This window comes from Rhinolophus sinicus, linkage group LG06 (genome assembly GCF_036562045.2).
Source record: "Rhinolophus sinicus isolate RSC01 linkage group LG06, ASM3656204v1, whole genome shotgun sequence".
NCBI classification, from domain to species: Eukaryota; Metazoa; Chordata; class Mammalia; order Chiroptera; family Rhinolophidae; genus Rhinolophus; species Rhinolophus sinicus.
In genome coordinates, this window is record NC_133756.1 from 59,638,923 (window position 1) to 59,652,461 (window position 13,539).

The following is a 13,539-nucleotide window of genomic DNA, read 5'->3' on the forward strand; positions in this document are numbered from 1 at the left end:
GTAACCTCATAGGGTGATCTGATCATAAATCCCTTGCTGGGCAGCTCATCGTGGGTAGTCACGCCCAGTCTATAACTTCTTTAGTGAAAGTTATTAAGCCAGCCCTGTCCATTACTCTTGTGCATCAACGCTCACACACTTTTGAAATGCCAGAAGTAATATCCCTCCGTGGGGATATTAACCCTCAAGAGAGCTAACCTTCTTTACTATCCTGTAATCCAATCCCTGCTTTGCTTTCTCCAAACTTCCTTACATCCCCTCCTTAATTTCAAAGGCAAAACAATGATTCTGAGGAGCGTTTGAGATCTTGCTCCCTGGCGTATGACATCAGTTTGGCTCAAAGAAACTCTTGTAAAAATTTTCTATAGGTTTGGACGTTTCTTACTTCAACAAGCTCTCATAAACCTTAGAGTCGTATCCAGTCCTCCAGGAGCCTATTTAATCTGCCGTGTAACTGATCTATTCTCTTGATACTCTGTAATCTAATCGTTCTTTTAACATCAATTGTACTACAGCATCAGGAGAACGTTTGTGGCAGTTTATATCTCAGTGTTGATGTTTTTAAAATAGTGATTTCAACACTTCACTTGAGTTATCATCTTGCTCCAGATAAGAGGAACATTGCTTCAATTCTGGTCAGTTTTCAGACCTCACCTATAAAATCTCCATGGAGACAAGGAGTGGTGGTGGGGACTTTTTTGCTTCTGGACAGGGGACACGGGTTGAGAAACTCTGGCCTGGCCATTTAAAGTTCAGTGCAGTTGTTAGTGATGAAACTCAAGAGAGGGAATCTGGGTGCTGGGGCGCTGGCTAGCAGCACGGGGGTGTCCGTGGGCTCCAGCCACAGGCAGATTAACCCTCTGCTGCAAGGACTGTGAGGGAGAAAACGCTAAAAGAAAGCGCAGGAAATCTTAGCCCGTGCGGGTACAGAAAGGGGTGACTGTGCGTAAACAGGGTGGGGCAAGGGTGCGCTCTAGTGAAAGGCGCGCTCCTGCGTGACCCGGAGGGAGGTCGTGTAGTGTGTTGGGGAGACCCGACGGCGAGCTCGGAGGACGACGAGACACGCCTCGGGCCTCGGGGGCCGCCCGCCACCAGCCCTCCCGCGGGCGCCGCTTTCCCTCTCCCAGAAGCTTGGGTTCAGGCCGGGCTGGGCGGGCCGGGTGGCGCTCGGGGCCGGGCTCCGCGGCCCCATTTTCCCTGCCTTCCTCCCTCCCTCCCGGGCCGTCCTGGCGGCCGGGCCAATGAGCGCCGAGAGGAGGGAGCGGGAAGCGGCGCGCTGGGCCCGGCCCTCCCACGGCGCCCTGGCCGCAGCGCCAACGCTAAGTTTGCGCCCGGGTAGTTGGCGTCGGATAGTGTCCCCCGGCCTCGCCACTAGATCCCCGCGAGCGAAGCGGCCGTAAACCCCTCGAGGCGGCCACCCACGAGCATTTGGGCGGAAGGACGCCGAGTAGGGTGGCGCGGGCCGTGGCCAGGGCAGCCGCCTCCCGAAGATGCGGGATGGCAGCCGAGCCGCCTTCCAGCCTCTCCTACCGCACCACGGGCTCCACCTGCCTGCACCCGCTCAGCCAGCTCCTGGGTATCCCGCTCGACCAGGTGAGTGCGGCGGGGCGCAGGACACCCTCCCCGAGCCAGTGCGGGTGTGGAGCCTTTGGGGGAAATGTTACCTCTCTCCCTCCATCCCCGCCCCCATAGCAGATTTTACACAGCTACAAACTACACAGGTGGGCTTTAAAAAATTTTTTTAGTTTATGTTTTTCTCCTGTAAATGTGAAAATAAATAAATAAACAAGTAAATAAAAGATCCTGTAGGATAGGTTCGAATGAACTTTTGTTTCTTTTTTTTTTTAAGTTTTGGGTTGTCTTGTTTCCTGTTACCAAGTTGTAAAAGTCTTCTGATAGATGAATCAGTTGTTTCTTCCATCAGTGGAGTTAAGGCTTTATTATTTTTAATTTAGATGACTCTACTTAAAAAGTGTGCCTGATGAATCTAGAGGCTATGACCTATAGTTTTTGAACCAGAGACCGGGGTTTTAAGCTTAAGCAGTGAGACTTGTCAAATCAGAGTGACAGTTACTTTGTACCGTGTGTGCTGTTCATTGGAAAGGGAGGAGGGACACAGGACAGTGGTTTTCCGAGCGCCTTGGTTTATTCTGTTTATCCTTGAGCTCCCAGGCTCCCCAGTAGGACGGGTTAGTAGGAGAAGAGGGGTGTTGTTGAGGTTATTTGGATGGTACCATACCGTCTGCTACCATTAAAATTGAAAACGGCAATAAGGAACAGTAATTCCTGGTAAGAAATCTTCCTGAGCATTGGGGCTGTCCTACTCATTTTCATGTCTCTTTTAGGTGCTGCAGGCTAGATCTGCCCGGTATTTAGTATTGAGTCAATAAATACATGTTGATTTAAATGGAATCGGGTGGAGTGTGCTGGACTCCTGCCTGTTTTGTTTCATGCTGAGTTTTTGCCCAGGTTTCTTTCTCTGCGTCTCACTAGTGATCTTCCCCCCTCCCCCCTTCTGTTCTGCAAACAAAAGCATACCTGCTGGCCTTTCCCCTCAGCTTTTTTCAGCAATGAGGAAGTGAGAGCTGGTGGTTGTCTTACTCAGATACTATTTACTGAGCCACCGTTCTACCTGGCAGGCTCTCTCTGAGGATCTGATTCAGAACCCCACCTGATGTCACCATTGCCTTATCACTTGCAAAATCCAGAAAGCTAAGAACTTGGGAGAGGTGTGCTAACTTGTGCTTCTGTAAGTTACTCTTCGGTGTGTAGAGAGGGGAAAGAGACCCAGGGACCTAGGAATAGGCAGAAATAACAGCTAAGTCTTTAGCCCTGAAATGAGTATAACTCATAGACGAATTTCCTTAAGGGAAGTTTGTTTTGTACCTACCCCCCAACCCCCACCCCATCAGAATTTACTTTAATTGAATTTTCTGTTTTAAGCTATTCTGCACAACTAGAGAGTGGAATCCAGGGCGGCCTTGTGTATGGAAAGAGAGACTGTTAATGGAACCTGGTGAATTATGACTGGGAGGTGCCAGTGTGATGTTATTGCGTGCTTTGTAACTGCATCCTCAGCCTCCTGGGTTTCTGTCAGAGGAACCCTGTTTTCAATTTATAAAAGAGAACAAAAGAGCCTTAGGGATGTTTAAGGCGGGGAGGGAGGTATTTCTGGGATGAACTGAAAGAAGAATGTGGGTGATGGGCAAGGAAGGAGCACCTGTGATCTCTTAGATCTTAGGACAATTCCTCTGCCCTCCAGCAGGGTCAAATCCGAATGCCTATTGGTGGAAGAAGCGCGTATAGGGCAATGCCCCAGCTCGCTTGTTTTTGACCCAGGGAAAATCCCAAACCATAAATAATGTGGTTTGAAGCTAAATTGTGGCTTGAGACTTTGCAAGCTTGATGTGTTTTTCTTCCTCACACTTTCAAGGGCTTTTTAACATCTTAGATGTCAGACTGACCTGGATGTAATTCCTACTCTGCCAAGCAAACTTCCTTTGTAACCATGGCCAATACTCTACCCTCTTAGAGCCTCAGCATGCTCATGTGTAAAATGGGACATGGCAGTAAGACCTATAGTTTGGAGTTGAGAAATTTTTTTTTTTTTTTTAAGATTTTATTGGGGAAGGGGATCAGGACTTTATTGGGGAGCAGGGTGTACTTCCAGGACTTTTTTCCCAAGTCAAGTTGTTGTCCTTTCAATCTTAGTTATGGAGGGTGCAGCTCAGCTCCAGGTCCAGTGGCTGTTGCTAGTTGCAGGGGGCGCTGCCCACCATCCCTTGCAGGAGTCGAGGAATTGAACTGGCAACCTTATGGTTGAGAGCCTACTGGCCCATGTGGGAATCAAACCGGCAGCCTTCGGAGTTAGGAGCATGGAACTCTAACCGCCTGAGCCCCCGGGCCAGCCAAGAAATTTTATATGGATATAAAATGCCCCACTTCAGGAAGGTCCTTGTATCAGACAGCATCCTGGCAGGAAACAGAATTCAACTAATGAACTACTTAGAGGGATGTGGGCAGCATTAAGGGAACTGACAAATGATGTTCAGGTACCAAGATGACCTGGATGACCTGGGCTCTGAAGGGGAAAGGGGTAGAAATCCTGGTGTACCTGCCCAGTGAGACCTATACTCAAGCTTTGCCAGGAGAGAAGCTCAGCCCTTCTCCCACCCCACAGCCCTTCCATCTCTTGCTAGTGGTCAGACCCCTCCCAAAGATGGCTGGCCTGGGGCTCCTGGGTAATGTCATCTGCAGGGGGTCCTCCCTGGGCACAGAACAGGGAAGAGAAAGGTAGAGCCAGATCTGGAGGAAAATCCAAGGAGAAGAGTGCAGTCTTTGATAAACATTTGTTCCTGTCCCATAAAAGAGTGAGTTTTTGTTGGGCGGTGATATGCTAAAAATTATAAACATATGCCTCAAATTACAAAAGTAGTTCTTCATATGTCACTTAAAAACACTGAATTTTTTTCCCAACGAGGTCTTAACATTTCACATGTACATTTGTCATTTCTGAATTGAATGCACTTCTGAGAATATCTTTGGCTTCTGGATCTCCCTGTGTCAAATAGTTTATTATTTGTGAAAACTGAAATGTCTGTTGAGCAGTCTCTTATGTGAGTGAAGAACTCTTTTATTATTTTTCATCTGATTCTTCCGTTACCTGTTCTGTTAACTCCTGGGGGAAGCCTGTGTGCAACTGTGACTATACTGAGGACAAAAGTCTGTGCTTTTAGTTTCCAGAGACTTTTATTTGTCTGACATCCTTCTAAAGATGTTAAATATAAGATCATCTTATTGAATTAGAAACAGGTAGAGCACAGCTATTCAGATAGACCATCGGAAATGAGCGATGACTTATGGGCCTCCACAGACACCTCACAGATGAGTTTGTTGATAATTTAATTTCTGAAGTAGTGATTCCCTGTCTGTCCAGCAAATATGGAGCTCCAGCAATTAGTAGGATTATTCAGATACAAAGCTTCACTTACCCAGGATAAGTTAGGTAAGAATAGGGTTTCCAGGCAGAAATTCCCACCTGTTCTCAGGAATTTTTTTCACTTTCCCATTCCCGAATCCTGAGAAAAGTTGGTTGGGAAGTCAGGAAAATTGGCTCCTTGAACCCAGTAATACCCACAATGGGAAATAAACGTATTCACAATTATCTCTTAGACGTTTTTCCTATTTATTGCTAGGGTTTCCTGATGGGAATTCCCACCTGTTCTCGGGAATGTTTTTCTCTTTTCCATTCCCGAATCCCGAGAAAAGTTGGTTGGGAAATTGGCTCCTTGAACCCAGGTGGGTGATAGTATGGCCGTCACTTTGTGGAAATGATTCATTGTGGAGAACAGAAAACAGTTTATATCTCGAGATTCGGGAATGGGAAAGTGAAAAAAAATTACTGAGAACGGGCGGGAATTCCCACCTGGGAACCCTAGGTAAGAACTTTTCTTTCCCATTTAGGGGGAATCAAGGAACGGAAGATGAGTGTTTTATTTCTTGTTTAAATCATCTGCTCCTGCCCTGTCCACTTCTTTTTGGTTGTGGAGTGTGACACAATCTGAGTTTACAAGGTTGACTCAGGTACCAGGATACATGCAATATTGACCTTATTAATTTGTGTGGTGCACGGTCATATCCTAGGAGCTGTGAAAGCTGAGGAACTGTTTCCCGGCTTTAGGGAATTTCCACTTTGGTGGTGGGGCACTCTGGGTGCCAAAGCTATTTTTACTGACTGGCACCCCCAAATTTTGTGTTTGCATAAAATATTAATTCAGTGTTAAATTAGGATTCTTTGGGTTTCTTTCTTCTCTCTCTCTGTCTGTCTCTCATTTAATCAGCAGAAAAAAGGGGCAAGGGAAAAATAGACCAGAACATAAGAATCCAGGAAATGATTTTGAGATTAAACTAGCAAAGGTTTAGGACTATTAATGTAAGCTTGTGTTACAGTTTAAAAAGCTGGATGAATGTAGACCAGCTCTGAAGACCTGGCATGCTCAACCTGGCAGGCGGCTGATTATTCCACTGGTGCTGCCTCTGACCCCAAGTTTCTTTACCTGTCTGGGCTTTTAGTCACCTGGTTTGTTCCCTTGCCCATTCTTGGAAAGCCCAACCTTCAATTCTTTTTTTTATCTAAATCTTGCCCTTCCTTAAACGCTCAGCTCACATTCCACAGTCATTATTAAGTCGATTAAATATTTATTTAACGCTATTAGTGCTAGGTACCTGGCCAGGTGGTAGAAATACAAGGATGAGAAAAATCAAGGTCTTCCCATTCTGGAGGAGCTTACACACCTGTAGAGGAGACAAAGGACCCATACAAGTATACAGGTGTGGTATGCTCACACCTGTGAGGTGCTGAGAGAGGTTTGTAGGTGGAGCCTTGGTGGACCAGAGAAGGGAAAGCCATAGGACACAGGACTCCTGTAGAATTTACTGTTGACCTTTGACACGGTTTACATTTGACATTTAGTAAACGTTACCTTATACTGTTAGTTATCTTTCTGGGTTTATATGCTGAATTTCAAACTGAAGTTTCTTTGAGGTCCAGGTTGTATCCTTCCTTGCATTCCAAGGAAATAGTAGGTGCTCAATAAATGTTCGTTATTAGTGACATTTATTCATTATCATATATGCCAATGTTACTCATATACATGATCAAACTTTGTTATAGAGGGCGTCGTTTTTAAAGTGGACAATAGATTGGCCTTTACGGGAGGAAGGGTCCTGAACCTAACTCTCCCCTGCCTCCCAGATGATGCCACCCCCAGGCTGTCCCCTTGTGTTTCTGACTTCAGCAATCCGCTCTTCACCATGGGGCTTTCTGGTTCATTCCAGCTCAGGATGCATATGGCAGGCCACAGAACATTAGTCTAGCACAGAGCCACTTTATTTTTCTTTTTTAGCCTCAGTAGTGCCTGCAAAGTCAGGTCTCTTCTTCCCGCTTAATTTCCCCTTCATTCTCTGATATGATTAACCTCCAGGAGGAAAATAATTTGGTTAAATGCAAACAAGTACTGCATTTCTATTGTGTTCCAGGAATTCCTGGTGTTGTGCTAGGCTGTGATGATTCAAACTTGAGTAATATGGGGCCCATTATAAAAAAACTCATTGTGGGGTGGGGGACACATACCATCAACAAAAGTTGCTCACGTGTACTCCCTGGACCAGCCTCAGGGACAGCTATGTACAGCCTCAGCCTGGAGACCTGTTAGAAATGTACGTTCTCTGCCTGGTGCCCCCATCTGCTGCTCTGTGGACAGGCCCAGCCACAGGTTATGTAAGGAGTCCTTCAGCTGATGTGCCCGCAAGTTTGAGAACCACTGCTGTAGAAGGATAATTAGGATACTAGTTAATCAGGCACAGTGGAAGGGGAGGAGGCGTGGTCATCAGAGACCATCTCTTAGGACAGGGGGAACACTTGTGTCTCAAAGGATGAAGGAGAATTTATCAGGCAAAGTGAGTAGAAAGAACAGTGCGTGCCGAGGTGTGGAGCATGAAGTTGTCTTTCAGTTCAAGGACCCGAGAGTCCACAGAAGTGGGTGGTGGTTGGACTGCAGTTGTGTGGACAGCAAGACTCTCGGTTGGAGAAGTAAGCCAGAATCATATCACTGGGAAGCTGAAAGGCTCTGGTGAGGTGTTTACACTTTATCCTGCAGACCAGGGGTCGGCAAACTTTTTGTATAAAGGGCCAGACAGTAAATATTTTTTGCTTTGCAGGCCATAGTCTTTGTCACAACTGCTCAACTCTGCCGTTATAGCCTGAGAGCAACCATAGATAAGCTGTTAATGGGCATGGCTGTGTTCTCATGAAGCTTTATTTATGGACGCTGACATTGGAATTTCATATAATTTTCATGTGTTGTGAACTTTTCTTCTTTTGGCTTTTTTTCCCCCAACCCTTTAAAAATGTAAAACACATTTTAAAGTATGCGGGCCACACAAAAATAAACAGTGGGCTGGATCTGACTGGAGGGCCAGAGTTTGCAGACCCCTGCTATAGATTAATTTCCCCCAAAGTTTGGTGCTTGTTTCTGGGATCTGCCCCATACTTAGTGAATCTGGACATTAGGGTGAAGGAGCTCCCTGGGTGATTCTCTTGCCAACTGAAGTTTAGAGCTACTGCCACCACCAAAAGGAAGGCATTGAAAGGTTAGGCTGTGCGTGGATTTTCATCTTGTAACGAGGTGCAGGAGGTCATGGCTGAAGGATGCAGGGGTGAGGAAGAGCGGGGGTTTTGAGGATGAGTGAAAGTTTCGAGTAGTCTTTATGGGTAAGTAGAGAAAGAACTAGCCAAGGGGAATTTAATGGGTGGCTGAGTGTAATCCACCCACTGACAATCATAGATTTTTAGAGGCATGGATTTGTATCGGTGTGTGCTTTTTCTCATTCAGCAGCTACTTTTAGGAGCAAGAGTAAAACAGAAAGTGATGAAAGTGAAAAGAGAAAGATCCAGATATTGAGGGACTTTGAGGAGCAGGTGCAGAGGAAGTGAGAGAGCTGGGGCTGGATGTTGGAGTTGAAGATTCCCAGTGAAGCTTTTCTGGGCGATGAGGAGGGAAAGTTAAGGTGTGGATATGGGAGTTGGGATGAAAGTCAGTTTGGTTTAGCAAGCCAAGGAACTGGGGGTTCAATGGATTGTCCTCCTAAGCAGTGAAGCTTCCCAGTTGAATTAGGGGATGTGAAGTGGAGAAAAAGGAAGGAGGAAAGGTTTTGTATAAGGATGGTAGAAGAAAAATGGTCCAGAGTAGCATTGGGGAATCTGGAAAAGCAGTCACTTTCTTCTCTCCCATGAGAAAGAAAATGCCCAGAGGCCAACAGTTCTCCTGCTAGGCTAAGAGTGAAAGGAGAGAGCTGGGAAGACTAGATTTTTTGAATGGAGCAGAGGGCGGGCTTGGAGAAGGTCAGCAGTGGCAGGTCCATTGTGGGAAGATGAGTCATCATGGAGGAGGAGGAAGTCAGGAGCAGCAAACGGCTGCAGGTTGAGAAGTGGGGCTTGCTTGCTGGGCTTGAGGTCTGAGATGTGTGGGAGGGATCGAGGCCGGTAGGGGTGCACCCCCTGGAGTCCCAGAGATCTCGTAAGGCCATGGCTAGTGACTGACCCTGAGGATTTTGGTCTTTCCTAGAGCCGCACGCAAATGTGGTAGAAAGCTTCTTGTGGTTCTGAAGAGATTGCTATTGGGAGGTGGAGGGTGGCTTGCAGAAACAGCCCAAGAACGTCAAAGGGTAAGATGTACTGAGGGCAACACTGTGAGGTATAAACCCCAAATTCCACAGAATGGAGAGGACAGGGCTGGGGGAGGTGGGGACCGTCCCTTAGTCCAGCCTATGTACATAGAACAGGAAGACGCGTAGTCTCCATTTTTGGGGGTGTGGAGTGATCCAGTCCTGCTGGAAAGTGCTCCCTGGTGTCACGATCTGGTGGCTTGATTTGACAGTAACTGAAAGGAGGGCAGAGAGAGTGGAGGTGTGGCCATATTCTTCCTGGCATTTTAAGCAGAGGCCTAATGGGTCTTCCTGTTGTGGAACAAGAGGTAATCTTCACAACTTGGCCTCAGTTTACCTGTCTGGCTTCATGACACTAAAACTTCTATATATTGAATGCTTGTGCTGTCAGGCAGTCAGCCAGCTGCTCTGCATACATTATCTCATCTACAGTCATGTGCTGCGAACAGACTTTTTGGTGTCAACAACGATGGTCCCATAAGATAATGGAGCTGAAAAATACCTATCACCCAGTGACTTCGTAGCCACTGTAACATCATAGTGTTGTGCATTCCTTACGTGTTTGTGGTGATGCTGGTGTAAAGAAACCTACTGCGCTGCCAGTCGTGTAAAGTGTGGCACATACAATTATGTACGGTACATACTAGTTGCTAATGATAACAAACTACTGTGTTGCTGGTTTATGTATTTTCTATATTATACATTTTATTGTTATTTTTTTATTGTTATTTTAGAGGGCATTCTCCCTACTTGTAAAAAAGTTTGCTGTAGAACAGCATGCCTCATCCATCTCATGTTTGTATCGCATCTCATGATTGCGTCATTTTCTCCTGTGCTGGACTTAATCTCTGTTGTTGTCTACCGTAATATGCTCTACAGGCTTGTAGCCTGGGAGCAATAGGCTACACCATAGAACCTGGGTGTGCAGTAGGCTGTACCATCCAGGTTTGTGTACGTGCACTCTATGATGTTCGTACAATGGAGAAATCACTTAACAACACGTTTCTCAGAATGGATCCCTGTCATTAAGTGGAGCATGACTCTGTTTGCTTATTGAACACTGTATGCCAACTGTTGGGCTAGAATGGAGATACAGAGATTAATGAGGAGCTGTGCCTTCTGGTAGACAAACCTGTGAGCACTTGTGACTACTGTCTTACCTGTAAAGCTGGTGTTAGATGCGCTTGAAGCTCCAGGGGACTTGTGTATATACCACTGCCTGAGCTCAGCACCTGTGCACCTGTCTTGAGAGGGTGTTGGAGAAAACTTCCCGGGAGCTGCTGTTTTAGAAGAAGTGGAAAGTGCTGGAGTGGGGCCAGTGGGACAGGCAGAAGATTCCAGGAAGAGGAAGCTGTTTGAACAATGGTGCTGAGACTACACCTGAACATTCTTTGTGGGTAGTGACTAAGGATGAATCTGAGTCATGTTTGTATGCCTAGTACAAAGCAGGAACTAAATAAGCGTTTGTTGGATTGAAATGGAATTTTATTTACATTCTTGCATTGGCATGAATGACTACATTAAGGTAAAATTGGGAGCCAGCTCTTTTTACCAACTGGTTAGGCCTGTTTATTATTTGGAACCTGCATTTCAGATTGAATAGTCCTAATTTCTGATTTGAAAATTAATTAATAGCCCAATTTCTGATAGTTAAATGTTAAACTTGGGTTGTTTAAGTATGAAATACGCTGTTCGCATTTTCATTTTGTGGAGTTGATGTATGTATGCATCACATGTAGTTATAAATGCAGATCTTAACACCACGTTTCGGACCAGTTGTCTCAGGGTTTGTGAGAACAATATGTAGAAATTTCCTTTAGCAGTTGAAAGTCAAGTCACCGTATAAAAGGTGCCATATATCCAGGTGTTCCGGAGTATTGTGCAGCATGGCCTCCAAATTCCATTTATAAAGAAAAATTTCGTGAAAAGATTGTATCTAAGGAGATGCAATCTGGGAAAATATTTTGTAGCGGCAACTTGTAAAAAAAAATTCAGGATGTGTAATTTAATAACAGTGTTTGTGTGCTTTTCAGAAGCTTTCTATTTTAAGTAAGTCAACCCTGTCAGTAAACAAGAAAGAAAAAAACTTGCTGCAGTCTTATTAATGGCAATTTCTGGTAGTTTTGCCAGGATATCACAAGGATGGAGAGTAATGAGTGGGAAAAGTAACTTCAAGTAGTTTATACGGGTTAATAAACATGTGCCTTATTAAAAGACCGCTGTCCCTTTGGGCTTAAGAAACATGGCTATCTACCACAAGATGAACTCATTAACCCATTTGTAATGTGTTTTTTAGTTATCCCAAAATTGTGCACTTGGTGAATCATTTACCAACTTCTTTGTAACGGTGGAGCTTTGCTTATAACTTTGTAGTTATCAGTGGTTAATCTTTTATGCATTAATAGTACTGATCGGATTTGCAGTAATGGTTTTGGAAGTTCACAGTAGCATTGAAGCAGTTTTAAGTGTTGAATTGAGATATCTGGGCCGACAGTACTGGGGATTTCTCAACCATCGTATTATTACAAATATTCCGTTCTCAGGTTTATTTACCAAATTAACAACACAGAGCTGGGGTTCTAGTCTAAGTTGAAAAAGAGCAAGGGTACATTTGAAAAGTTTTTGTTCAGATGCTTCTAAATTCTTATTTCAAACAAGTAATTAAAACAAAAAGGACAGTGGTTTGTCTCCCCACATCCACACCCTTCCCTTTTGTTGCATTCATCATTCTGTATCTCTGATTTGAAACAGAGTCGACCAAGGTATACGACCAAAGGTTGCTAAGGCCTACAAGAAGTTGCTAAACGTTTTGTGAAATTTCATGAAATGGTTTACCTGTGTGTCTCACTGGATTGAGACATCTTTGTTCCAAAGACTTTTTTCCCCCTCTGGCATTATTTTTGCTCTTTGTTTTTATTTTATTTATTTAAAATTTTAATGTATCAATTTTAATTTAAAATTTAAAAGATAATTTAAAAATATTTTTGGTTTTTATTTTGTATAAGTAGTTTCAAAAATTAGTTTTCTGACAAAGCAGCTTATGGACTTAGTACCAAAAATCACAAGACAGAAAAGGGGATATAATGAAAGGCCAGTGTCCCCACCCCACTCCCTTTTTCAGCTGCCCAGCTGCCCTCCCCACTGGTAGCTGGTGGCATCCTTTTAGCGTTCGGTTATGTACATGTGCACACAGAATTGTTTCGTCTGTTTTCTGGCACAAGTGATAGTGTGTAGCTCTGCTACCCCTTGCTTCTTTTTCTTTCTTCTTTTTTTTTTTTTAACTTAGTGTCTTTTAGGGACTGATCCATATCTGCAGATACAGAGCTCTTGTGACATTTGACTTCCTTCTGCCTTTCCTGAAAGTTCTGTTTCTGTGCTTCCCGGAACTGCCTTGTCTTTTAACTAATGCTGAAAGTGCTGCTGGTGGTGGGTGAGGGGGCTGGGGAGGGGTCTTCCCCAGTTGGCACTGCACTGCTCTTCACAGTCCTCTTAGGAGAGCAGTGGGGGTCACTTACCAAGGCAAATGTAGGGAGGGGAGCACTGAGCTCCTGCAGGGAGGCAGAGATTGAGATGGAGAGAAGCACACTCTGGACTCAGGTAAAGGGACATTAAAGATTCCCACGTGCTCTGTGTCTCAGGGGTGAAATGTCTCTGCCTCTAACTAGGCTGGTCTCCAGAATTCTTGGTATACATATTTGCTGGAAATAATGCTGTTTCGGACCTGTTCACCACTAAAATTCTGTGATTTCAAGATCTTCAACAAGCGGTAAGGAAGGCTTGGTTTTCAATTGTAAAGAAACACCTTTTGAGAGTAAAGCCCACAAACCAGGACTCTGTATTTTCCACCTTTCAGTGGACAAAGCTAAAAGGACTGTACCTGTATGTTTTACTTTCTTATTTCTTTAAATGAGATGTGTGCATTTAGTGCATGTTATCTGAAGTGAATTGACCTTAAGGGCTCTGGAATCTTCTCTCTTCTTTAACCTCCTTGTTGGAGTAAGAACAGAATGCTTTAGGAATGTGTGTGCTTTACTCTGAATCAAAAACCATATAGAGAGAAGAGCTTCTATTTTTTTTTTTGTCTGCTAGGGATGTTGTGCTGTTTTTTACTCTCTCCTCTGAAAGATAATTGCCCATTCTTCTCCAAACAGTAAGTGTTAACTTGCCTGTAGGCTATTTAACAAAAGGGAAGCAAATATAATTTATATGAAATTATATTTAGAGAGCTACTTTACACAACTGTGGAGGGAAAGACAAAATGATTTTTTATTTTTTTAATGTATAGGGCCTGGAGTTTACAAAAAAGGTATAATG

At 44.5% G+C, this 13,539-nt stretch overlaps 1 protein-coding gene across 1 annotated transcript in view; it reads left to right on the forward strand.

Annotated features, from left to right (window-relative positions):
* The first annotated feature begins 1,005 nt into the window (after positions 1-1,005).
* MBOAT1 (membrane bound glycerophospholipid O-acyltransferase 1) overlaps positions 1,006-13,539 on the forward strand; it is a 97,892-nt gene continuing 85,358 nt past the window's right edge. Inside the window, exon 1 of the mRNA XM_019734286.2 lies at positions 1,006-1,593. Coding sequence (XP_019589845.1) covers positions 1,498-1,593 — 96 coding nt within the window. The 5' untranslated portion in view covers positions 1,006-1,497. The remainder of the gene's footprint in view (positions 1,594-13,539) is intronic.